The 26,626-nt window shown below is 36.5% G+C and overlaps 1 protein-coding gene across 1 annotated transcript in view; it reads right to left on the bottom strand.

Annotated features, from left to right (window-relative positions):
• Positions 1–26,626, bottom strand: part of TWSG1 (twisted gastrulation BMP signaling modulator 1) — a 65,170-nt gene that overhangs the window by 19,755 nt on the left and 18,789 nt on the right. The window contains exon 3 of the mRNA XM_040632722.1: positions 13,304–13,403. Within this exon, the coding sequence (XP_040488656.1) occupies positions 13,304–13,403 (100 nt within the window). The remainder of the gene's footprint in view (positions 1–13,303; positions 13,404–26,626) is intronic.

Genomic DNA, 26,626 nt, shown 5'->3' with positions numbered 1-26,626 from the left:
CTTTCCATACTGTACCATTTGGAGGGAAGTCGCTATCTGTAGCCCTACCTATGAAGGGTGCAGTTATGCTCACCCTCTTTGAGGGGAGAGCATATACATGTTATTTTGAATTCGCCTTAGAGATCTGTCTCCTCGCTTCCACTAGTTAACTTATTTAATCAATTTTTATATCAGTATAGATCCATGAATATTTATTTTATACTCTTGGTTATAATCCATTACTACTTTATTTTGTTGCTTATTTTTTCCAGCTTTAGCCACCAGGAGCTCTTTCAGTTGGCTTCTGTGTAAAGCTGACACACACACACCAATATGGGTAATTTTTTTTTTTAGCACTTCCTTACCTTTTGGCACTTTCACATGTTCAAGGCTTATCTTCTGTATTTCCTGCCTCAGTGTTAGAACCAGCTGTTATTCCAAGGACCCTGACTTGTCTTATTGGAGAATGATATTAGAAACCAAGATCTGAGTCCAAAGTGTGCTCATAGTACTGGGGCAGGATCCCCTTTTAAAATGTCTTTTTAAAAGGCAGAAGATATACAGGACATATACTACAAGCAAACTCAAAGTTCCTTCTTGCATAAACAAGGTGAACTATGCAATGAGTGATTTTAAAAAAAACCTTTCAATCAAAGCAGGCCCCTTGCTTTGGCTAGGGCTCACATACAAATATAAAAGCAAAATAACTTCATAATGCAATTCTCAAAACTGTTTTTTAAAAAAGATTTTATTTATTTGACAGGAAGGGAGAAAGAGAGAGAGTTCGCACAAGCAGGGGAAGCTGCAGAGGGAGAGGGAGAAGAACACTCCCCACTGAGCAGGGAGCCTGATGCGGGGCTCAATCCTAGGACCCTGGGATCACAACCTGAGCCACCGAGGTGTCCCCCAAACTGTTTTATGACAACTTAAGGGGTTCGTAAATAATAAGCAATTTAGGGGCACCTGTGTGGCTCAGTCGTTAAGCATCTGCCTTTGGCTTAGGTCATGATCCCAGTGTTCCGGGATCAAGCCCCACATGGGGTTCCCTGTTCATTGGGAAGCCTGCTTCTCTCTCTCCCCCTGCTTGTGTTCTCTCTCTCGCTGCCTCTCTGTCAAAACTAAATAAATAAAATCTTTAAAAAAAAATAAGCAATTTACTTTAGAAATGTGGGGTCAATTATCATTTCTAAGAATAATGTCCAATGGGTATCACAAAAGAGAATCTTTTTTTTTTTTAAAGCTTATTTTGGAATAAAGGCATAGCTATTCAACTTCTCAAAGAAACACCTGAGTTAAGTGATTACTATTCCATTTTGGCAAAAAAAAAAAAAAAAATCACCTTAATTAAAAAACAATTGCCTGACATAGCTTATTTTGGGAGGGGGAAAAGAAGAGTTTTGGGAATTGCAAATTGTTTTGATAACTGAAATTGTTCCTGAATGGGACGCCTTGGGTGGCTCAGATGGCTAAGTGTCTGGCTTCAGTCAGGTCATGATCCCAGGTCCTGGAATCGAGCCCCACTTCGGGCACCCAGCTCAGTGGGGAGTCTGCTTCTCCCTCTCCCTGTCCCCCTGCTTGTGCTCTCTCTCTCTCAAATGAATAAAATCTTAAAAAAAAGAAAAGAAAAGAAACTGTTCCTGAATATTATGCTATGACTCATATTTGATATATGTAACAGATTATGGTGGGCTGAAAGTAAAGAAAAGGATATTTAATGATAATCCTTGAAGAAAATTCACTCTAAAGCTATTATAACTAATAGAAAACCCTGTGTCCTGGGTCATTTTGGGATTAGCTCCTGGGCTATTTGTCCTAGTGGATAAATTAAATTCAGTTTTGTTACTTACCACTTTTAAATCAATAAATCAGCTTTAAAGTGAACTCTCTCTAGTCTTGGGTGTCCTTAAGTACTTGTTGGGTAACAATTATAAACATCTGAGCTAATCAAACATCTTAAGCAAAATAAAACCAAGTTAAAAAAGCGTATGTCTCTTGACATATCATTTCTGGTATATGTATTAAATCAATACAACACTTACAAAAATTGGATTTGGTGGAGACCATAATTTAAATAATATGTGTAGTTTTCTTAAATACTAGCAGTATTTTAAAAGGAAAAAATGGAAAATCATATTTGTCAATAAGGATTTAAAAATAAATATTTATTATGGGATACAAAATTAATACATAAAAATCTGTTGTATTTCTATACACTAATAATGACATAGCAGAAGGAGAAATTAAGAAAACAATTCCATTTACAATTGAACCAAAAAGAATAAAATACCAAGGAATTAACTTAACCAAGGAGGTTAAAGACCTGTACTCTGAAAACTATACAACACTGATGAAAGTAATTGAAGATGACAAAAACAAATGGAAAGACAAACCATGGACTGGAAGAATTAATATTGTTAAAATGTCCATATTACCCAAAGCAAAAACAGATTCAGCACAGTCACTATCAAAATACTAATAGTATTTTTCACAAAACTAGAACAAATAATCTTAAAATTTGTATGGAACCACAAAAGGCCAAAACAATCTTGAGAAAGAAGAACAAAGCTGAAAGTATCACAATCCCAGATTTCAAGACATACTACACAAAGCTGTAGTAATCAAAACAATATGATACTGGCACAAAAACAGACACATAGATCAACAGAACAGAATAGAGAGCCCAGAAATAAACCCACACCTATATGGTCAACTAATCTACAAACACAGAAGGCAAGAATATAAATGGAGGGGCGCCTGGGTGGCTCAGTCGGTTTAAGCGTCCGACTCTTGATTTAGGCTCAGGTCATGAACTCAGGGTTGTGAGATCAAGCCCTGCATGGGGCTCTGCACTGGGCGTGCAGCCTGCTTAAAATTATCTCTCTGCCTCTGTCCCTCCCCGCCTCTTTCCCTCCCTCCTCACCCAAAAGAATATAAATGGAAAAAAAGATAGTTTATTCAATAAATAGTGCTGGGAAAACTGGGCAGCCTCATGCAAAAGAATAAAACTGGATTGTTTTCTCACATCATACACAAAATAAACTCAAAATGGATGAAAGACCTAAATGTGAGACCTGAAACCAGAAAGCTCCTAGAAGAAAAAACAGGAAATAACCTCTTGGACATTGCCCTTAGCAACATTTTTCTAGATAGTCTCCTGAGGCAAGGGAAACAAAAGCAAAAACAAACTGGTAGGACTACACCAAAATAAAAAGATTTTGCACAACAAAGGAAACCACCAACAAAAGAAAAAGGCAACCTAGCGAATGGGAGAAGATATTTGCAAATAAGATGTCTGATAAGGGATTAATATCTAAACTATATAAAGAACTTATACAACTCAACACCAATATATATATATATGTATAATAATAATCCAATTAAAAATGGGCAAAGGACTTGAAGACATTTTTCCAAAGAAGACATCCAGATGGCCAATAGACACATGAAAAGATGCTCAACATCACCAATCATCAGGGAGCTGCAAATCAAAACCACAACGAGATATCACTTCATACGAGTCAGAATGGCTAGTATCAAAAAGACAAATAACAAGTGTTGGAAAGGATGTAAAGAAAAGGGAACTCTCATGCACTGTTGCTGGGAATGTAAACTGATGCAGCCACTGTGGGAAACAGTACGGAGGTTACTAAAAAAATAATAAATAGAAATACCATATGATCCAATAATTCTATTTACTGGACCAAAGAAAACAAAACACTAATTAAAAAAGATATATGCACCCCATGTTTATTGCAGCATTATTTACAATAGTCAAAATATACAAGAAACCCAAGTGTCTATTGATAGATGAATGGATGAAGCAGAGTAGTCATGTACATATATATATCCATGGAATATTACTCAGTCATAAAAAAGAATTTGTAACAACAGCAATGGACCTACAGGTTATTATGCTAGGTAAAAGAAGTCAGAGAAAAACAAACACCATAAGATTTCACTTATATGTGGAATCTAAAAAACAAACACAGAAACAAAAAAGCAACAAGAGACTCATAAATACAGAGAACAAACTGATGGTTACCAGAGGGGAGGTGGTAGGGGTATGGGCAAAATGAGTGAAGGGGAATGGGAGGTACAGGCTTCCAGTTACACAGTGAATAAGTCAATAGGATGAAAGGCACAGCATAAGGAATATAGTCAATGGTACTGAAATAGCATTTTATAGTGATAGGTGGTAGCTACACTTGTGGTGAGTGCAGCATAATGTACAGAGTTGTCAAATCACTATACTGCCTACCTGAAACTAATGTAATACTCTATCAACTACACTTCAATAAACGTAAATAAATAAAAATTAAAACAAAAACAATTATGTTATGTTTGGGTAGGGTCCCAAAGTTATTTATTTTCAGCCAAGGTGCTTTCTGCTGTACTCTAATTTTATTCATGTTTTCCTTAACTAGGAATGTAATTCGATTGTGTCTAAAAATAACTAAGAAAACAAACATTTACCACACTAGTATTTGTTTGAACTCTTAGCACATATTTGTTCTTTAATATTATAAAGTAACAAGTGTTGGTGTGAAGCAAGACAGAAATCCATTCTGTGTGGATACACCTAGGATACCAAAGGATACACCTAGATTTGATCTGAGCTACAAAAGGTAGAATCATAACAAAAGCTCTGGATGTCCTAAAAGGAAGAGGCCAAGCCCCAGTCAAGTTGGCCTAGGACAATAGCCATGAGTTGAAAGTCAGAGTTCAAGGAATTCCTAAGGCAGATAAAGAAGCAGGAATACAGAAGAAACATGTGATCAACAGAATGGCAAAGCCTGTACCTTAAGGCTCAAGTTTGTGTTTCAAGTATCAAGTGCATAGCTGTCTCATCTTGTTTTCCTGGGTTTTGCAGGCACTGCCTCTCACCTGACACCCTCACCTTCTTTTCCAATTTTCACAGGCTTTTCTCTCACCTGGGTAAGATCTGGGGTCGCAGAAATGGTGTGACAAAATGGTTCAACAAGTTATTGTTGCTAAGCAGTTTTTCAGCAGGCTTCATAGCCTAGTTCTAGAATCTATAATACTTTCATTAAATACTGGAAGTGACCTCAGTATCAGAAAAAATCTAGGCTCTCCAAATCAACATTATCCAAACAGTGCACCACTGAATTCCCAATAGGAAGAAGAAGCCTATACTTCGCTACCCCAGCAGGAGAGAGAAAGATTTTCTTCTCCCCAGGCAACAACCTAGACAATGAGAGACTGTCCCAGTTCAGCCAAAAAGAGAAGCCACTACACTTCCAACTCCTAGTTTACTCCAGTGGACTTTTTGTTTACAACAGTACTCCTAACTCCTCCCTGTCCTCTATAAAAGAGTGTTCCTCTCCTTTGTTTTCTGGACTTGCCTATGGTTTTGCTGTAGCTTTCACATCCCAAATTGCAATTCTCTGCTATTCCTAAATAAACCCATTTTTGCTTATTAAAAAACTGACAATTTTATTTTTACGGTTAATCGTAGAGTCTATTATATTATAAATCATTTCATAATTTTCTAAAATGCATTTTAAACCACTATGTGATACTGTATGATTCCATTTATGTGAAATTATTCAACAAGCAAAACTAATTTAAGTGGGTAAAGTCAGAACAATGGCCATAAAACAGGAATTAAGGGTCAGAAACTATAAAGCAGACAAGTAAATAAGAAAAGAAATCAAAGCAGGAAGCCACCTTAGTTCAGGTTAGATTTTGTTTATGTGGACCAAGTTGCTATTCTGGCCAGTGGCTCCTTTTCAGTTGTTAGGCCCACTTGTTTTCATTGCACATTATTCTAAAAGCACAGGCTAATGAGCAAAATACACAATAGAGCATTTCACTTACACAGAAACTTATATTATCATGGTCTGTTTCTGCACTTCAGGGCAGAAAATCTCAGGGGGAAAAAGGGCAGTCTAATATATTAATAACTCTTTGGAGAATCAGTTTTCAAGAGCTAAGCCTGGTTGGAAAGTCTTTTACAAAGAGCACATGCAAACCTAAAGGGAAGAAAAGAATCCTCTTATTAACTGTAGTATGTATGTTAGCTTGAAATTAATATACCATGGCCAGAAGAGCAATGGATGGATGCCTAGCCTTTCTAGATATTAAAACATTTATAGGGCTTCTATAAATAAAACAGTGTGGTTTTGATGCATGAACGGACATGGAGACCAATGGTATAGAATAGAAAATCCAGAAATAAAGCAAAGTACATATGATAATGGTGGCATCTCAAATCAGTGAAAGACAGACTTTTAAATAAATAGCTTTATGACTTTATAAGTAATATTTAAATGAATACTGGAATTGTGTGAAAAAGAAAAAAATTGGATCCAAAGTTCATACATAAATCAGGATGAATTCCAAATATATTAGAGAGTTACATGTAGATAAATAAACAAATAAAACCATACAAGTACTATCTGAGAGTAGGGGGAAACCTGACTATGACTCAAAATCTAGACACAATGAAAGAAAACACTGATAAAGTTGACCACATAAAATAAAAAAATTTTCAGGATAAAAAATAGCAAAGAAGGGCCGCCTGGGTGGCTCAGTCCATTGAGCATCTTCCTTTGGCTCAGGTCAAGGGCCTGGGATCAAGGCCTGCATTGGGCGCCCTGCTCAATGGGGGGTCTGCTTCTCCCTCCCCCTGCTCGTGCTCCCTTTCTCTACCCTTCTCAAATAAATAAAATCTTAAAAACAAAAACAAAAAAGGTTAAAATACAAATGAGCAACTGGGAAACAAAATTATAGCATAAATGTTTTATATACCTAACATATTTTTAAACTTCTAAATAATAAATAAAATACCAATAATCCAGTAGAAAAATGGGCAAAGATATGAACAATTCACAAAAAAGTAAATATAAATAGTTCTTAAACATATGAACAGATGCTCAACCTCACTGGTAATAAGAGAAATGAAAATTTAAAACTATACCACTTCCCTATCAAATTAACAAAAATCCAAAACTTTGGTAAACAATAGCAACAAGTTTGGCAACATAATTTTTTGGAAGTGTTGTGGGGGAACGGTGCCTTGGTGAGAATGCAAACATTCTGACTCTTTTGGAAGAGAACTAGATAATATCTAGCAATATTACATAGACTTGACTACCCAAGATTATTCATTATACTGTTATTTGTAATGGTAAAAGATTGGAAATAACCCAAATGTCCACCTATCAACAAATGAATACATAACGTGTTTTAGCCAACAATGGGGTTCTGTGTAGGTACCAAAAAAAAATTAATATTGAAGAAGTTCCAGGACATTCAATTAAATGAAAATACAAAAACAAGAAAGAAAAAGCATGAAGCATAATGTTTTATGTAACAAATGAATTTTTTTAAACAAATATAAATGCCTACGAAAGTTTTAAACAATGGCTATAGGTAGGATGAAACTATTCATCCCAGTTTCCTTGAGCCAGTTCAGGTCAATTCAGGTTCCGGTTTATCCTACTGTCCTGGTTTAACTAGCAAAAATGTATTAGCTTGGACAATAAGTGATGTGGTCATCTTATCTATATTTGAGGGAAGGAAAAGAGTGGAAGTGACAGAGATGGATATGAGCTGCTTTACCACTGTTACATACATTTGTCTTTCTAATTATGTAAATATTTTACATAATCAAAACACAAAAATAAATCAGAAAGGTAATAAACAATCCCTAAAAACTGAAGACTAACATAAATTAACCTAACTTTGTATCACGTTTGTCACATAACCACTTGCAGAAAATACTCCAACTGATTTCAGAAGACCGTTATCTGGGCTTTACATCTTCAATACATATTCAAGGACAAAGGACAATCCTAACTGCCACTTCATAGTCTCATTGATGTATTATAAATAAAGCATATAAATAATTACATTAATATTGTTAGAAACCAAAAATCTCAGCACAAGAGTTACAGATGTAAAATCAAAAGGAGTAAAGACCTTGTCATCTTAAATTTGAATTGGCAATATTACTACAAACTCAAAAGGTTTTTTCCCTTACAGCTATTTATTAGCTCTGCCCACTAAAAAAGGTTAGAAGAAGCTAGTAGTAGCAACAAGTAGGCCTAATGGCAAGACTGTGGTCTCTACTCACCATTTTCTTCTATTGGGAACCAAAGTCCCCTGGGGGAAATGGCTAACTACATATGTAAGATATATAAGATGAGCCTTGGACAGCCTCTAAAACTAGCAAAGAGAACAGAAGCCATGTCAAAAGGACTCAAGCACCAAGTTGAAGAGGTTTCTACTAACCAAAGATGAGATAATTTTGAGCAAAAAGAATAATGACAGCAACTGATTAAAACACTAAACATATGTAAAAAACCATGAGTTTATAATGATACTTAAAATACCACCTACCCACACCCACACCCAACCTACCAAAAAGCGAAGCAAAAATGTATTGAACACTACTGGAATTTGCTAGGGCATGAAGTCATTACTCTGAAAATGAACAAAGAGAATTAAGTATTTATCTCACTTTTTGTTTATATATCCTTTATTTCAGGGTAACCAAAGGGCCCTAGTAGATGTAAGAAACTTCTTCTATATAGAATAATTCCAGCTAATAAATGCAGAAGGAAAGACAATAATAGATCATTATTTAATGAAATTGATAATGGCAAAGGTCATCAGTGAAGGGTGAAACTACCAGGTGAAAGACTGATGGAGAACTTACCACAAAAGGATCAGACTTTCACCACTTGAGCCCACCAATCAATTTTAACACCACTAAAAGGAGGACAACCAGATGTTATAGTGTATAATTTACCACTGTACCCCACCTCCCCAAAACTGAATCTGAATCTAATTAGTGTTTAGATCTAATTTGCAATCTATAGAAAACAGGACAAAAAAACAAGTTAAATATGGGAAGCAATCAGCCAAATCCAGAAAGTGATATATTTTCCATCATAATTACTAGTTTCTTCAACAAGTCCATGGAATTTTAAAAGGTGGTGAGGGCAGGAAGAATTGTTTTAGAATAAAAGAAACATAAGAAACCTAACAGTCTAAATACAGTAAGTGGACTGCGGGACCTTGATTTGCCTAAAACAACTATAAATAACATCTAGTTGATTGGGGCAATCTGACTATGGACTGGGTATTAAATGTTAAGGACTTTTTTTTTTAAGATTTTATTTATTTATTTGAGAGAGAGAGAGTGCACACGAGCGGGGAGGAGAGGGAGAAGCAGGCTCCCTGCTTGCAGCTCTATCGACATGGGGCTTGATCCCAGGACCCCAGGATCATGACCTGAGCTGAAGGCAGACGCTTAACCGACTGGGCCACCCAGGTGCCCCAATGTTAAGAAAGCATTGCTAAGTATTTCAGGTGTGGTGGTGACATTGTATTGTGGAAGAAAATTGACTTTTTTTTTTTTTTTTTGAGATGTATAACTAAGGGACTTTGGGGATGTACCGAAATTATAAATACTCCAACAAAAGAAGGAGGCGGAGGGGGGGAGCGTGGAGATACACAGACAGATGAATGAATGGATGAAACAAGTATGGCTGCTGAAGCTGGGGAGTAGGTACACAGCAGTTCATTGTACTATCTTTGTGTACACTTGGAAAAGCAAAAACAAACACTAAAACAAAACCAAAAAAGCTGTAGGTAGGGATCTAGGATCCAAAACTACAGAATTTGAGGAATATGTTGAACAGCAAGTATAAAAATGAGCTATGGTGGTTACTCTTACTTTAAGAGAAAATCAGAAAAGAGAAACGAATTCTCTTATGCAAGGCTGCAGAAGGAGAGCTGCTAGACAAAGTACATGCTAAAAGTCCACAGAATGAGACGGGAAGGGAAGGCTGCACTCTTAATTTAGGTCCTCTCAGAGACCTGTGCCCCACCCATGAAAAATTCGTGAAAAGTCATGGGGAGTGTTTCAACTTAGAAGGCAGGAGCAGCCACAGATTTGCAGAGGACATGACAAGAACCTAGTGTGGAAGAGAACTGCTTACGAGAAAAAGAATACTGTTTCTACAAAAATAACTGGAAGACGGAAATTTTATCCTAGAGAGCAGAAAGATTAATTGAATTTTAAATGAGAGGTAAAGTTACATTATGAACTCAAAGTTTAAAACTAGTGGTTAAATCCTTTACAGGTAAATAATATATATATATTTTTTTAATGGAAACTAGCCCAGAAGCATACCAGTTGCTTCTAGAACCGCAGAGATATGACCATGTATAAGTGGTTCTTTCTCAGCAGAAATATAGAACTATTTTCCTAGAAGAAGAGGCTGAATGGGGGCACCTGGCTGGCTCAGTTTGCGGAGCATGTGATTCTTGATCTCCAGGTTGTGACTTCAAGCCCCATGCTGGGTGTGATCACTTAAAAAAATAAATCTTAAAAAAAACCCACAAAAGCTGAATGGCACTATTTTCGTTGTGTGATGAGTAACACACACACACACACACACACATTCACCACATTATTTTAGGCAATGTTAAAAGCGTATTTGTGTATTTGGCATCCATGTTAAATGCTTATCTATGTATTTAGGGATTGAAGGACTTGTTTTCTCTTTTTCACTTTCATTGTACATATTAAATAAACTTACATTTAATGCTCTAAAATAATTCAAAACTTCTTTTTTTTTCACTAACAAAATTTTAAAAACTATGACCATCAAGGGCATAAACTGTCCATCTTGGGAGAATAATGCAGTAAGAAGTCATTTATTTGACAGTCATAAAACACCGGAGCACCTTCTATGTGCCAGACATGATACTAGCTATTACAGATACCAAGGTGAGTACAAGATGACAGAGAAAAGACACCTCTGTCCCAGTTCTCTCGGAATTCACTGCAAAACAATAAGGAAAAACAAGAAACGGAAACACTTACTCCACCTTGGAAGAACCTATGAGCTAAATGTAGCAGAGTAAGCAGTCACCCTCACAGGCAAGTGTATGTACACCACAGAACTCTCGGAAGGCTCAGGAGTTGCAAACAAACAGATAAGGCGGAAGCAAGCTTATTTTGAGGATAGTTATAACCTCCCGATCGGTCCCTACCTCTTTTCTCCCACAATTGTAGAAGAGGAGAGGGTTATTCCCTAGAGAAATTAAGCCAAAGAGATCCTGGACGGGGACTACCAACAACAATAGAGGGTGGAAAAAATAAGGAAAAGTATATGACAGTACGCTTTCTGAATAGTAACATCACCTCTCAGGACCCCAGAACATTTGCAGTCGGACATCTCACCCCTCAGGCTAGACATTTAAAGATTCTTCCCTGAAAAGCTGTATGATCCCAAAGGGAAAAATCTATAGATACTGAGACAGAGGGTTCTTCACTGAAAAAGACTGCAACCATCTAACTGCGATGCAAACTAGATTCCATGCGCTGTCTATGAACACAGGGCTCCCAATTAGCATCAGAATGTCTAACTTTTATATATCAATAGATGTCCAAGGATCAGCAGGCAATTGAGGAAACAGCAACAGTGCAAAGAGCAGAAGGAAAAACTGCAACCACAACTGAACTCTATAATTAACAGTCCCAGGATGATAAGGAAAATATCTTATCTATAAAACAAGAACAGTATGCTCCCCAAAAAGGACAAGCAAAGAAGGGCTCTTGGAAATTAAAAATGAAAGCCAAAATTTTAAACACTAACACAAAGTCTAGAAAAGTAAGAAATCTTTCAGGAAGTACACTCCAATATAAAAAGATGTAATGGTGTTATTCATTTAATAAACTAGTGTTTATACTATCATGCATCAAACTAATATGTAACACTAATTTATTCAATGGATTGCTAAAGTAATTACTGATTTAACTAGAAGTAGTGATAACTATATTAGGAAGATAAGAGATAAGAAAGCTAAGTCATCATCTGTTATAATAAGAAGTCAATGAATAGTTTCTAAAATCAAAGAATCGAGAGAACAGTATAAGGATATTATTTAAAATTATGAAGTAAGAAGTAAGACAATACCAAAGAGCTGGAAGTTGTTGTCTCTGACACAAGACCAAAGGGTTGGGTACAAGCATGCCATGGGGCTGTTTTAGTACAATGTGCATGTACTTCAAGTATGTACATATATCCCACTCTGATAAACATAGTGGTTAATTTTAAAAGATCAAAATGATACCATCCAGTCCTTAAGGAGTTTATAGACTGTTGGAAGAAACATGCTAAAAACAATTACAGGAGCATGCAGCACATGATCTAACAAAAGCAGACTATCTGGACAGCGCAGAGGACCCTGTCTCAGTCAAAAGAGACGTCTGGGAGACAAGGCGACACTCGAACTGTGGTTTTAGAGGATGAGAAAGGGTTAACTGGTTAGAGAGAGGATGATGAGTGTTTCTCCCATCAGCAGTCCACACATGTAAATTTTCTTTCGAAAACACAACAAGTGGTAACATTCCATAAAAACACTTTTGCACACTTTGCTTTTTTAAAAAAAAGATTTATTTTAGAGAGACTGAGAGAGAACAGAAAGAGCACAAGTGGTGGGAGGGGCAGAGGGAGAGAGAGACAGAGAGAATCTCAAACAGACTCCCTGCTAAGAGCAGAACCCAAAGGGGGCCTGGATCCCATAACCCTGAGATCATGACTTGAGCTGAAATCAAGAGTTGGGAGTCCAACCGACTAAACCACCTAGGTGTCCCCCCTCTTTTTTTTACTTAATACATCTTAGATGCTATTCCTCAGAAAGCCCTTAAGAACAACTTTTAGTTTCTCAAAAAAAAAAAAAATCTTTTAATTTCTCAAGGATCTCTTAGTGAAGTCTTTTTTTTTTTTTTTTTTAAAGAGGCGGGGAGGGGCAGAGGGAAAAGGGACAGAGAGAGAGAATCCTGAGCAGTCCCCAGCCCAGCGTGGAGCCCAATAAGGGCTCTATCTCACAATCCTGAGACCAAGACCCAGGACAAAATCAATACTCAGGCCCTTAAACGATTGAGCTACCTGGGCGCCCCATAGTGAAGTCTTATATAAAAGGAAGATAATCAATTTTTAATATACCAAGTATTTATTTTTATTTGGAATTATAACACATTTCTTATTAAAAATTCAAGAGTATGAAATTTAAAAATAAAAAGTAAAAAAATTCCCATTGTTCCTCCATTCCTACTTCCCAAGAATAAGCACTTTGAATTTCCTTCCAGACCTTTTCTATAAAAATAAAACTGCACATATATGTAAATATCATTCAATCCAAGCAAATTCAATAATGTTCTATACACCTACTACATCTATACCCACACTAGTCTATACACATAAAATACATTCATATTTTTTAAAGTCTCTTAGTCAAAGATTCTGTGATAAATATGAAACTTTCCTGCATGTCAACTTACCAACGCAATCACAGCACTCATCCCAAAGGGTCCCAAGACACAGCATACACTCCTTGCAGCAGGAACAATTTCCTTCTCCAGGTCGGCACTGGCAGAGCTCCTAGAAACAAGACAGATGTTCAAACTTAAAATTTCAAACATCTGTATTTAAAATTGTTAGTATTTTGCAGCAAAATCCCCACATTTGCATTTATAGTAATCTACTCTTCCACAGGTTTCTTTAAAGATCATTAACTGTTTGTTGGAACATAAATATCTACACCATCAAGCAGATTTATATTTTCGTTTGGACACATTCAGTGATTTATTTTGGATGCTTTTATCTTATTTTGAAACAGAGAAAACATTTCACTTTATAACCCATAACTTTACCCCCTAAACTACCTTGCAAAATAGTTCAGTACAAGCACAAAACCTGCTTTTCAGCTATTAAATTCATTGTCCAAATTAAATGACTAGCCAGCTTGTAGTGGGAGCTGTGGTTTTTCAATATGTGGAGTATAAATAAAAGCATCTTTCAAAAACTGCTATTTTTATTGACCTACAACATATTAAAGCAGTGTGTGTGGTGTGGTATAGACTATTTAAAAGAAGGCAACAATTATTCCCTCCCTGGGTCCACCCACCCTCTTTGCAATGTAACTCTGCTGCTCTTCTAATCAAGGGACAGTGTCTATTTTCAGACTAGCTTTAATCAGCAGAATTTGGTGGAAGAGACATCATATCAGTTCTGAGTCTGGGTCTCCACAGCACTGAGTGCTCTCCCTCCTCTTCCTCTCAGAGCTTCTCCCAGCTGCCATGTGTAAGCCTGGGAAAGGTCACATGGGCAAGTTGGTCTACTTGATGCCATCCTATCTCATCCAGCCTCCAACCAACCAGCAGCTGACAACAGACACAGAATGAGCCTAGAAAAACCATGCAGTTGATATAGGCCCAGACTGCCAACCCACAGAAACAAGAGCCAAATAAATGGTTATTATTTTAAGCCACTAAACTTTGCTTCCTAAATGAGGCTTCAAGGTAACTCTTTTGGTCCTTTCCACTAGACAGCCACTCCTAAACAAAGCCAACTTAAAGGGAAATTCTGTAGCCACCACTGCCTACTCAGCTTTTCCTGGGTTATGAGATACCATATACATTTTTAAAAACTTAAACAAACACAGCACATAATTTTTATCCCTATTAAGTTTATCTTATTACATCGACCTTAGGTAACTTTGCTAGGTCTCTTAGAAGGAGAGGGACTAGAAGGACAGGCACTTGCTGAGAAGTACAGATGCTTCATCATATAACTGGTGATGCTTACTTCAGACAAGCTCAAATTTACTTGGAAACCTAGAAAAGCAGAGTTGCCAAAGATACACTCTGTGACTTGTTTCTCCGTAAAAATCTGTCCTATCTTTGGAATGAGTGAACATTTTTTGAGTATATGTTTTTTAAAAACACTATCAGAGTTAAGGATATTGATACTTATTGTTTTTTAGTTTTAAGGTTGCCACTTAGTCACAAGAAATAAAGCTTCTTTTAAATTTTAATTTACATTATACATAGAAAATAAACTTTTACTCTCTTAGTTGCTTGTATTTACATTATCTATTTAGCTCAAGAGAAGCAAATTAGAAAGTAACAAATCTCTCCTTTTTCTATCTATGGAAGCTTCCAAATAATAGCTTATTAAATGAAAGACTTGTTTATCACACTAAGTAATTTGAAAATGAATGTCAGTGTAATGGCTTCCAGTCTGAGTCATTAAAGCATTCATTATGCCTTTTTACTGTCAGGGATCTGCTAGGTGTTTTAAATTGGAATGAAAGGGTGGTGATACTTTAAGATTACTAAGAATTAATGGAAGGTTAAAACCAAGACTATTTAAAAGTTGCTTCAACTTGCCTGGATTATGCAGCCCTCAAGATTAAATCTATTTCACACCCTCTTAATAGATGCCTGTACTTTTACATGTCAGTATGATGGAATAATGTACTCCAGTAATATGCTTAATGATTTATAATTTACTGATAGGATACAAAGGGAGAAGCTATAGGAAGCCAAGCCATGAGGGAAATAACTTGAAGATAAGCTTTATTACTGTACTATTAAAATAATAAAAATCCAGGCGAAGACTTTCTTGGTAAAAAATTACTGTGAAAACTGGTTGAATGCCAAAGTAACAATATGCCAACTAATATTTTTCTTTCTTTCCATCTTACTACAGAAGAGACTGAAAAATCTTTGTCCTAATAAAACAAACTTAGTCACATAAATTAAAACATTTACAGAGTAAATAAGCCTAAAAATATATCAAATCTCTATTCTTCATAGCTCATGTCAGCATTCTTTTCGGGAGATTGAAAAATAAGGAAAATGAGATCCTCAAACCAACTTTTAGTCAGGATTTGTGTCTTTTCGATTTTCAAACACACACTTAACTTCTCATTTTCCAGGAGAAAATTCCAGGCAAATTTAATATATATCGTTTAGGATCCCAAAAACCTTACTGCAGATCAAGAGAGCAAAAATACACGGAAAGCATTGGCTTTATGACTATTGTTAAGTCAAGAAAAAAATAAAAGCAATGAATTTCCATGTGTAAATAATGATAAATAACAACCATGTGTGTTTGGCTCACCAAGTAATTCATTCTTTTCTGTTCACTTTACATGTCTTGCAAAATTATATTATTGAATGTTTGGTCATAAAAATCTCTGGAAATGTACACTATAATTTTCTTGACAGCAAGAAAACTATGGTTAAGATGAATGTTTCTAACTATAAAAAATACTTCTAAAGTCCTTTGAACCTAAGTATTGGAAATACAAAAAAAAAAAAAAAGCACAACTCAATATGTTAACTCTGTGATGTATTAAGAATCACAGGAAAACATTAAAAATTACTCCATTTAAATTAAGCAGAGGAGTGCCTGGATGGCTCAGTCAATTAAGCCCACAACACCTCAGGTCATGATCTCAGGGTGGTGAGATGGAGCCCCCCCCACCCAAACAGGCTATGCGCTCTGCAGGGGGTCTACTTCTCTCTCTTTGCCCCTCCCCCAGCTTGCATGCACATGTCTACTCTCTCTCTCTAATAAATAATTAAATCTTAAAAAATTAATTAATTAAGCAGTCTTCTTCACTTAAAAAGAAATATTTATCTTCAACAGTTTTAGTTACGAGAACATAAATGAATCTTGAGTAACCAGAAAGCTTTCCTAAAGAGGTTACAGTCAAGGTTAACAAGGACACTTTAAAAAAAATCTAAGTACTTTTTAATTATGAAATACTGGAAAATATATACTAGAGTGGAAGGAAAAACACCCCAAATTCCACCCACTTTGGTAAATTCCTACACATTTCTAACAAAAATTGACTGTATACTCTCCTGATCTAAAAAAATTAGCATTTCCCTATTGTAAGACTCTGTCAACATAATTTATTAACTGCCTAATAGTATATTTTATGTACCAAAATTCAGAAGTAGACCTTGAATCCTAATCCCTTCCACATCTTGTTCACTTTTTTTTTTTAATTTAAAATTTTATTTTTTTCAATGGCCACCACAGGGGTGCTACTGGCGCCTCTCTGCCCCCTCAGCACCTCCAGAACCACCCGGCAGCAGGGGAGGGTGGTGGAGCAGCACTCTGGGCATGCTGCAGAGCAGCCTGGGCCTGGCTCGTCAGACCGACACCCCGGATGACCCCACGTGGAGGTCAAGGAGGTCGAGGTGTTGCTGTAGAAAATGCTTCCAGTGCACAGGCAAATGCAGAGGCAGATGAACATGGTTGGGCCCCCCACTTCCTGAGTGTCCACTTTCTTATTCTTTATCAAAAACTTGATCATTATCTTTCTCTACTTAAGTAGAAAATATGGTTGACTTGAGATGTGGAATTTCTGTTTGGACTGGCTATTTATATATTTTCCTAACCTTACATGACCAAACTTGAGTACTGCTCATTTGGATGGAACATGTGATCACAACCTAACGCCAAGTTCACAGAAGTCCAAAATAAAGACAGATTCAATGCTTCCACTTGTTTACTATTACCTCCCCTAAAGTTCCTAAGTATTAGGTTTTCTATAACACTAACAGGCACAGTGCTAAGCATTTTATATGCATTACCTTGACTCTCATAAAGGCCCTTTCAAAGCAGTTATTATCCTCATTTTTCAAATAAGATTATAAAATTTGTACATCATTTAGTAAGGGGCTGAGATTTGACCCCAGTTTTGGTTAGATATTCTTTTTTTAAAGAAACATTGGAATGAGAAATATAAAGCTTATTTTTTATTAATTTAGCATTTCAATAATCATAGTTATTACTTTCTTAGAGAGAATGAACCCATAATTAAACAATCCTTTAGGTTGTTTAATCAAAGGCATTATTATACATTGCACTCTCTACCTGAATACAATTAGAAGTGCTATTGCCCATGTTTAATCATTGTTTGTAAAGGTAAAATAAGTACCACTGGCTAGGAGTTGCAAAACCAGTGAGTTGGAATTTAATACCTGATTCTTCTTTTGCTTCAGCCAGTTAATGACCACATCATCTGCTTCTCTAGTCTGCAAGTCTCAGAGAAAGTGTGGATGTTGCTCATGGTACAGTTGAGAAGACTGAGGAGTAGGTTAGTGATTTGTCAGAGTTCCTGCAGCTGGGGCTCTGACATCAGGCATTCTGACTCAAACTGTTCTACCAGCACTGCTCTTGCCTGCTAGAGTCAGAGTAACATAGAATAAGACATCTGTACTCTGTGTGTAGTACTATGCTAGACGTTCGTAAAGTAATCATTGTACAATAAACTTATGATGGAAAAAATTAAAACTTTATACTAAAGAAGAAATAGAAATTTTTACATTTGGATGATCTCACATTGACCAGCGTGAGTATTCAGAATTTGGCAAGCGGCTTTAAAAGCTTATATGAAATGAAAATCTGCAGGATGAAAAGTTTTAGGGATAATCTCATAGTTTAAAATGTTATTACATTTGTATTAGAAAAATCTTGAACATCTCAGAGAATTTTAAATCTCTGAATGCCAGAAAACAGAGATTTTACATAATTATTCAATTAAGAGTCCATCAAACCTATTGTCTATACAACTAAGGTTGTGGTGAGATCTTAATCCTCTGCAAAATAAATTGGGGGGGTGGGATTTATCTAAGACTAGACTTTAAGAGTTAAATTTTTTTTTTAAGATTTTATTTATTAATTTGACAGAGAGAGAGACAGCCAGCAAGAGAGGGAACACAAGCAGGGGGAGTGGGAGAGGAAGAAGCAGGCTTTCAACGGAGGAGCCTGATGCGGGACTCGATCCCAGAACGCCAGGATCACGCCCTCAGCCGAAGGCAGACGCGTAACGACTGCGCCACTCAGGCGCCCCAAGAGTTAAAATTTATTGAGACACCTGGGTGGCTCAGTCTGTTAAGCAACCAACTCTTGATTTTGGCTCAGGTCATGATCTCAGGGTCATGAGATGGAGCCCTGTGACGGGCTCTGTGCTGGGCCTTGCTTAAGATTCTCTCTTCTGGGACGCCTGGGTGGCTCAGTAGGTTAAGTGTCTGCCTTCAGCCCAGGTCATAATCTAGGATCCTGGGATCGAGTCCCATATCGGGCTCCTTGCTCAGCAGGGAGCCTGCTTCTCCCTCCCCCTGCTTTTGCATGCTCTCGCGCTCTCTCTGACAAATAAATAAAATCTAAAAAAAAAAAAAAGATTCTCCCTCTGCCCCCCCCACTCTGTTCACACACTTACTCTTAAAAAAAAAAAAAAAAAAGTTAAAATTTGTTTTATGAACTTACAAATTTCCAGGCCAGCAATGGAAAACTAATAACTTAAGGAAGAATCTTATTTATATTTCAATGTTTGGTTACTGATAAATATTTCCATTCTCTAACCATTGCCAAGATCTAGAAACTTGTTAGAACTGTTGTTAATACCAGGAAACATCACTGAAAAGAACATGATACTCTAGTAGACAGGAAATGACTTGGGTTTACAGGATCTAGATTCAAGTCCTAGCCCATAAACTGCAGTGTGTCACAGTGGTTCTCCATTTTTCAGTCATAAAAAGGGGATGGTACTGCTGGATTTTCCCTTACAGGCTTTGGTATCCAAGTGAGATGATGGCTATCAAGGAGCTTTGGTGACCCAGCAGTCCTGCTCCTAGGGATTTACTTAAGAGATATGAAAACATATGTCCACACAAAGACATATAAGTGAAAGTAAGTATCAACTTTACTCATAATCCCCAAAAATTGGCAACAACCCAATGTCCATCCACTAGTGAATGGATAAACAAATGTGGTACATCCACACAATGAAATACTACTCAGCAATAACTTGATACACGCAAGGGATGAATCTCAAAAGCATTATACTAAATGAAAGAAGCCAGGCAGACACAAAAGCCTCAAACAGTACAGTTCCACTCATAAATCATTCTGGAAAAGGCAAAACTGTAAGAAAAAAATCAAATCAGTGGTTGACAAGTGCTGAGTCTGGGAAGGGGGCTAGTTTTGACTACAAAGAGACAGAAGAGGGCTTTTACAGAGATTTTACATAATTATTCAATTAAGAGTCCATCAAACCTATTGTCTATACAACTAAGGTTGTGGTGAGATCTTAATCCTCTGCAAAATAAATTGGGGGGGGTGGGATTTACAGTTTGGTATTACTGCATCTCTGGCAAATGCCTGGTTTGACTCAACTCAAGCCCAAGCAGCTCCAGACTGGCCCCTCTAACAACACAGGGACCAAATCCTGGCCACAACAGGCAGAGAGCGCCATTGCAGGTGACTGAAAGCAAAGTGGCTCAGCCACCACAGTAGAGCACATGCAGCATGCACAGGAGACACCCCTCAAGTGCAAAGTTCTGGTGAACAGGTGGCATTACACTGGAGGGCACTACAGGACCTCTTCTTCATAAGGCTGCTACTTTCAAGAGCAGGAGACACAGCTGACCTTCCTAACACAGAAACAGACATGAGAGTTCGTCAAAATGAGGAGACAGAGAAATATGTTACAAGGGGGAAAAAAAGGAAAAAAAATCACTGCAAGACAGCTAAGTGAATTTAAAGTTGATAGAGAATTTAAAGTAATTATCATAAAGATACTCATTGCACTTAAGAAAAGAGTGGAGGACCTCAGTGAGACCCTCAACAGACAGAAACATAAAAAAAGAGAAAACACAAGAAACATAAAGAACCAATCAATTAGAGATAAAGAACTCAATAACTGGAATTTAAAATATACTAGATGGAATAAATAGTAAATTAAAGGAAGCAAAAGAATGGATCAGTGACCTGAAGGACAGAATAATGGGAAGCAATAAAGCTGAACAGAAGAGAGAAGAAATAAAAATTTAAAAAGTAAATAGATTAAGGGAATTCAATGACCCCATTAAGTGTTATAACATCCACATTACAGGGATCCCAGAAGGAGAAGAGAGAAAACAGGGGGCAGAAAATTTATTTGAGGAAATAATAGCTGAAAATTTCCCATGTCTGGGGAAAGAAACAGAAATCCAGATGCAGGAGACACAGAGAGCCCCCAACAAAATCAACCCAAAGGAGTTCCACAACAAGACACATAGTAAATAAAATGGCGAAAAGTAGATATAAAGAAAGAATTTTAAAAGCAGCAAGAGAGAAAAGAAAAGTTACATAAAAGGGAAACCCCATAAGGCTATAAGCTGATTTTTCGGCAGAAACTTTCCAAGCCTTTCCAAGCCAGAAGGGAGTGGCATGATATAAATTCAAAGTGCTGAAAAAAAAAAAAAAAAAAAAAAAAAAGAAAGAAAAACCTGCAACCAAGAATACTCTACCCAGGAAGGCTATCATTCAGAATAGAAGGAGAGATAAAGAGTTTCCCAGACAAACAAAAGTCAAAGGAATTAATCACCAGTAAACCAGCCTTACAAGAAATATTAAAGAGGACTTGCTGAGTGGAAAGGAAAGACCATAAGTGGGAGTAAGAAATGCAAGAAGCACAGAAGTAGCTAAATTCAGCATACTAATAAAAATCACACAAGGGATTCACAAAATAAAAGGATGAAAAGTATGATATCATACGCCTCAAACACTATATATTTAGTGCTTTTAGAATGGGTTCAAACCTAAGCAACTGTCAATTTAATATAGACTGCTATATGCATAAGATGTAATATATAAACCTAATGGTGACCACAAATCAAAAACCATTAACAGATATACAAACAACCAAGAAGGGAATCCAAATATATCACTGAAGAAAGCCAGCAAACTATGAGAGAAGAAAGGAACAGGGAAAAACTACAAAAACAACCATAAAACAAGAAACAAAATTGCAATAAATACATACCTGCCAATAATTACTTTGAATGTAAATGGACTAAACACTCCAGTCAAAAGACACAGGGTGCTGGAATGGATGAAAAGCAAGCCCTAACTATATGCTGCCTACAAGACACTCATTTCAGACCTAATGACATCTGCAGATTGAAAGTGAAGGAGTGGAAAACCATCCATCATGCATGTAAGCGAAAAGAAAACCAAGGTAGCAATACTTATATTGGACAAAATAGATTTTAAAACAAAGACTGTAACAAGAGACAAAGGACACTATTTAATCATAAAGGGAACAATCCAACAGAAGATAAAACAATTGTAAATATTTAAGAATCCAATATAGGAGCACCCAAATATATAAAGCACCAACAACAAACATAAAGGAAGTAATCAGTAATAATATAATAATAGTAGGGGACTTTAACACCTTACTTACATCAATGGAGAGATAAGACAAACAGAAAATGAACAAGGAAACAGTGGCTTTGAATGACACATTGGACCAGATGGATATAATACATATATTCAGAACTTTCCATCCTATGAAACTGGAGGGGATTATGCTAATTGAAACAAGTCAAGCAGAGAAAGACAATTATCATATGGTTTCACTTATATGTGGAACATAAGGAATAGCATGGAGGACATTAGGAGAAGGAAGGGAAAAATGAAGGGGGGGGAATCAGAGGAGGGAGATGAACCATGAGAGACTATGGACTATGGGAAACAAACTGCGAGTTTCAGAGGGGAGGATGGTGAGGGAATGGGTTAGCCCAGTGATGGGTGTTAAGGAGGGCATGTATTACATGGAGCACTGGGTTTTATATGCAAACAATGAATCATGGAACACTACATCAAAAACTAATAATGTACTGTCAGGTGACTAACATAATAAAAAAGAAAAAGGTGAATGCTAAGGCTTAAAAAAAAAAAAAAAAAAAAAAAAAACTTTCCATCCGAAAACAGCAGATACACATTCTTCTCAAGTGCACATGGAACATTCTCCAGAACGCATCACATATTAGGCCAAGAAACAAGTCTCAACAAATTAAAAAAGGCTGAAGTCATACCATGCATCTTTTCCGATAACAATGCTATGAAATCAAGCACAATAAAAAATCTGGAGAAAACACAAATACATGGAAGTTAAATAATATACTACTAAACAATGAATGGGTCAACCATAAAATCAAAGAGGAAATCAAAAAGTACATGGAGACAAATGAAAACACAATGATTTAAAATCTTTGGGATGCAGCAAAAGCTGTTCTAAGAGGGAAGTTTATAACAATGCAGGCCTACCTCAAGAGGCAGGAAAAATCTCAAACAAACAATCTAAGCTTACACTGAAAGGAGCTCTCATACGCTGTTTGTATAATAGCAAACAAAACCCAAACCAGTAGGAAGAAGGAAATAATAAAGACTAGAGCAGAAATAAATGAAATAGAAAAAAAATAGAACAGATCAATGAAACCAAGATCTGGTTCTTTCAAAAGATCAACAAAGTTTACAAACCTTTAGCCAGACTCATTAAAAAAGAGAGAGAGAGAGAGAGAAGAATCATAAATAAAATCAGAAGTTAAAGATGAGAAATAACCAACACCATAGAAATACAAAGAATATTATGAAATATTTAATAAAATAATAAGAAAAATTTTATGCTAAAAACTGGAAAACCTAGAAGAAATAGATAAATTCAGAGAAACACATAACCTCCCAACACTGAAACAGGAAAAAACATAAAATTTGAACAGACCAATTACCAGCAATGAAATCGAGTAAATAATCAAAAAATTACCAGCAAACAAAAGTCCAGGACCAAATAGCTCTACAGGTGAATTCTACCAAACATTTAATGAAGAGTTAATACCTATTCTTCTCAAATTATTCCCAAAAATTAAAGAGGAAGGAAACCTTCTACATTCATTCTATGACACCCGCATCACCCTGATACCAAAACCAGACAAAGACACCACAGAATAAGCGAAATAAAGGTGAGTATCTCTGATGAACACAGATGCAAAATCCTCAACAAAATATTAGCAAACTGAATCCAAACATACATTTAAAAAATTATTTACCATGATCAAGTGGTATTTATTCCAGGGAAGCAAGGCTGGATATTTACAAATCAATCAACATGATACATCACATCAACAAGAGAAAGAATAAAAACTATATGAGCATTTGAAGAGACGCAGAAAAAGAATCTGACAAAGTATGACATCAATTCATGATAAAACCCCTCAACAAAGTAGGTCTAGAGGGAACGTACCTCAACATAATAAAGGCCATATATGAAAAACCCACAGCTAACATCATACTTGTTTGTGAAAAACTGAGAGCCTTTCCCCTAAGATCAGGAACAAGACAAGCATGTCCACTCTTACCACTTTTATTCAACATAGTACTGGAAGTCCTAGCCACAGCAGTCAGAAGAAAAAAACAAAAGGCATCCAAATTGGTAAGGGAGAAGCAAAACTTTCACTCTTTGCAGATGACATGACACTATACATAGAAAACCCTAAAGACATCATCAAAAAACTGCTACAATTCATAAATGAATTCAGTACAGTCGCAAGATAAAAAACTGATACACAGAAATCCATGGCATTCCTAGACACTAATAATAAAGGAGAAGAAAGAGAAATTAAGAAAACAATCCCATTTACAATTGTACACAAAAGAATAAAACACCTAGGAATAAACTTAACCAAGGAGGTGAAAGGCCTGTACTACAAAAACTATAAAACACTGATGAAAGAAATTGAAGAGGATACAAACAAATGAAAAGATATTCCGTGTTCATGGATTGGGAGAACAAATATTCTTAAACTGTCCATACTACCCAAAGCAACCTACACATTTAATGCAATCCTTATCAAAATACCAATATTTAGTTTTCACGAAACTAGAATGAATACTCTGAAAATCTGGATTGAACCACAAAAGAGCCTGAATAGCCAAAGCAATCTTGAAAAAGAACAAAACTGGAGGTATCATAATCCCAGATTACAAGATATACTACAAAGCTGTAGTAATCAAAACAGTATGGTACTGGCACAAAAAGAGACACGTAGACCAATAGAACCAAATAGAGAACCCGGAAATAAGCCCACAATTCTTTAGTCAGTTATCTTCAACAAAGGAAGCAAGAATATGCAATGGGAAAAAGACAGTTCCTTCAATAAACAGTGTTGGGAAAACTGGACAGCTAAATGCAAAAGAATAAAACAAGACTACTTTAACATACCATACACAAAAATAAACTCAAAATGGATGAAAGACCTAAATGTGAGACCTGGAACCATAAAAATTGTAAAAGAAAGCACAGCTAGTAATTTCTCTGACATTGGCTATAGCAATCTTTTTCTAGATAGGTCTCCTGAGGCAAGGGAAACAAAAGCAAAAACAAACTACTGAGACCACGTGAAAATAAAAAGCTTCCGCACAGCAAAGGAAACCATCAACAAAACAAAAAGGCAACCTAGTGAATGGGAGAAGATACTGCAAATGCTGTATCTGACAAAGGGTTAGCATCCAAAATATATAAAGAACTTACACAACTCAACACCAAGAAAACCAAATAATCGGATTTAAAAATGGACAGAAGACCTTTCTCTAAAGACGACATACAGATGGCCAACAGACACATGAAAAGATGCTCAACATCACTAATCATTAGGGATATGCAAATCATAACCACAATGAGATATCACCTCATACTTGTCAGAATGGTGAAAATCAAAAACACAAGAAACAACAAGTGTTGGCAAGAATGTGGGAAAAAAGGAACCCTTGTGCACAGTTGGTGGCAATGCAAACTGGTACAGTGACGGTGGAAAACATTATGGACGTTACCAAAAAAACTAAAAGTAGAACTACTGTATGATCCAGTAATTCCCCTACAGGATATTTACCCAAAGATTACAAAAACACTAATTCAAAAAGATATATGTATCCCTTATGTTTACTGCAGCATTATTTACAATAGCCAAGATAGGGAAACAACCAAAGTGTCCACTGATAGATGAATGATTAAAGAAGATGCAGCTTGTGTGTCTACACTCACACCGGAATATTACTCAGTCATAAAAAAAGAATGAAATCTTGCCATCTGCAACAACATGGATGGATCTAGAGGGTATAATGCTAAGTGAAATAAGATAGCGAGATAAATATCATATGATTTCACTCATGTGGAATTTAAGAAAGAAGACAATGAACAAAGAAAACAAGAGACAAATCAAAAAACAAACTCTTAACTACAGAGAACAAACTGATGGCTACCAGAGGGAATGTGGGGGGGGGATGTGTGAAATAGGTGAAGGGGATTAAGAGTACACTTAGCACGATAAGCACTGAGTAATGTATAGAATTGTTAAATCACTATATTGCACACCTGAAACTAACATTGTATGTTAACTATACTGGAATTAAAATTTTAAAAAAAGTACCCCCCAAGCAATGTAAGGACAAAGCTAATTAAATAAATGCATATCATGTAAACATCGATAATCAACAAAGCATTAGGTTGTACCTATGCTGACATACTTTTACAACCTTTACTTAGATCAAATGGATTTTTGTTTTTTAAGAGGAAGAGTGGGAAAGGGTAGAGAGAGAGAGAGAGAATCTTTTTTTTTTTTAAAGATTTTATTTATTTATTCGACAGAGATAGAGACAGCCAGCGAGAGAGGGAACACAAGCAGGGGGAGTGGGAGAAGAAGAAGCAAGCTCATAGCAGAGGAGCCTGACGTGGGGCTCGATCCCATAATGCCAGGATCACGCCCTGAGCCGAAGGCAGACACTTAACCGCTGTGCCACCCAGGCGCCCCTGAGAGAGAGAGAGAATCTTAAGCAGGCTCCATGCTCAGCACAGAGCCTGACTCAGGGCTCAATCTCATAATCCTGAGATCGTGACCTGAGCTGAAATCAAGAGTCTGACATTTAACCAACTGAGCCCCCAAAGCGCCCCTCAAATGGATATTTAAAAACAAACACAG

The sequence above is a fragment of the Ursus maritimus genome, unplaced genomic scaffold (genome assembly GCF_017311325.1).
Source record: "Ursus maritimus isolate PB19 unplaced genomic scaffold, ASM1731132v1 scaffold_18, whole genome shotgun sequence".
In the NCBI taxonomy this organism is placed as follows: Eukaryota; Metazoa; Chordata; class Mammalia; order Carnivora; family Ursidae; genus Ursus; species Ursus maritimus.
This window is presented reverse-complemented; position numbering and strand designations above follow the sequence as displayed.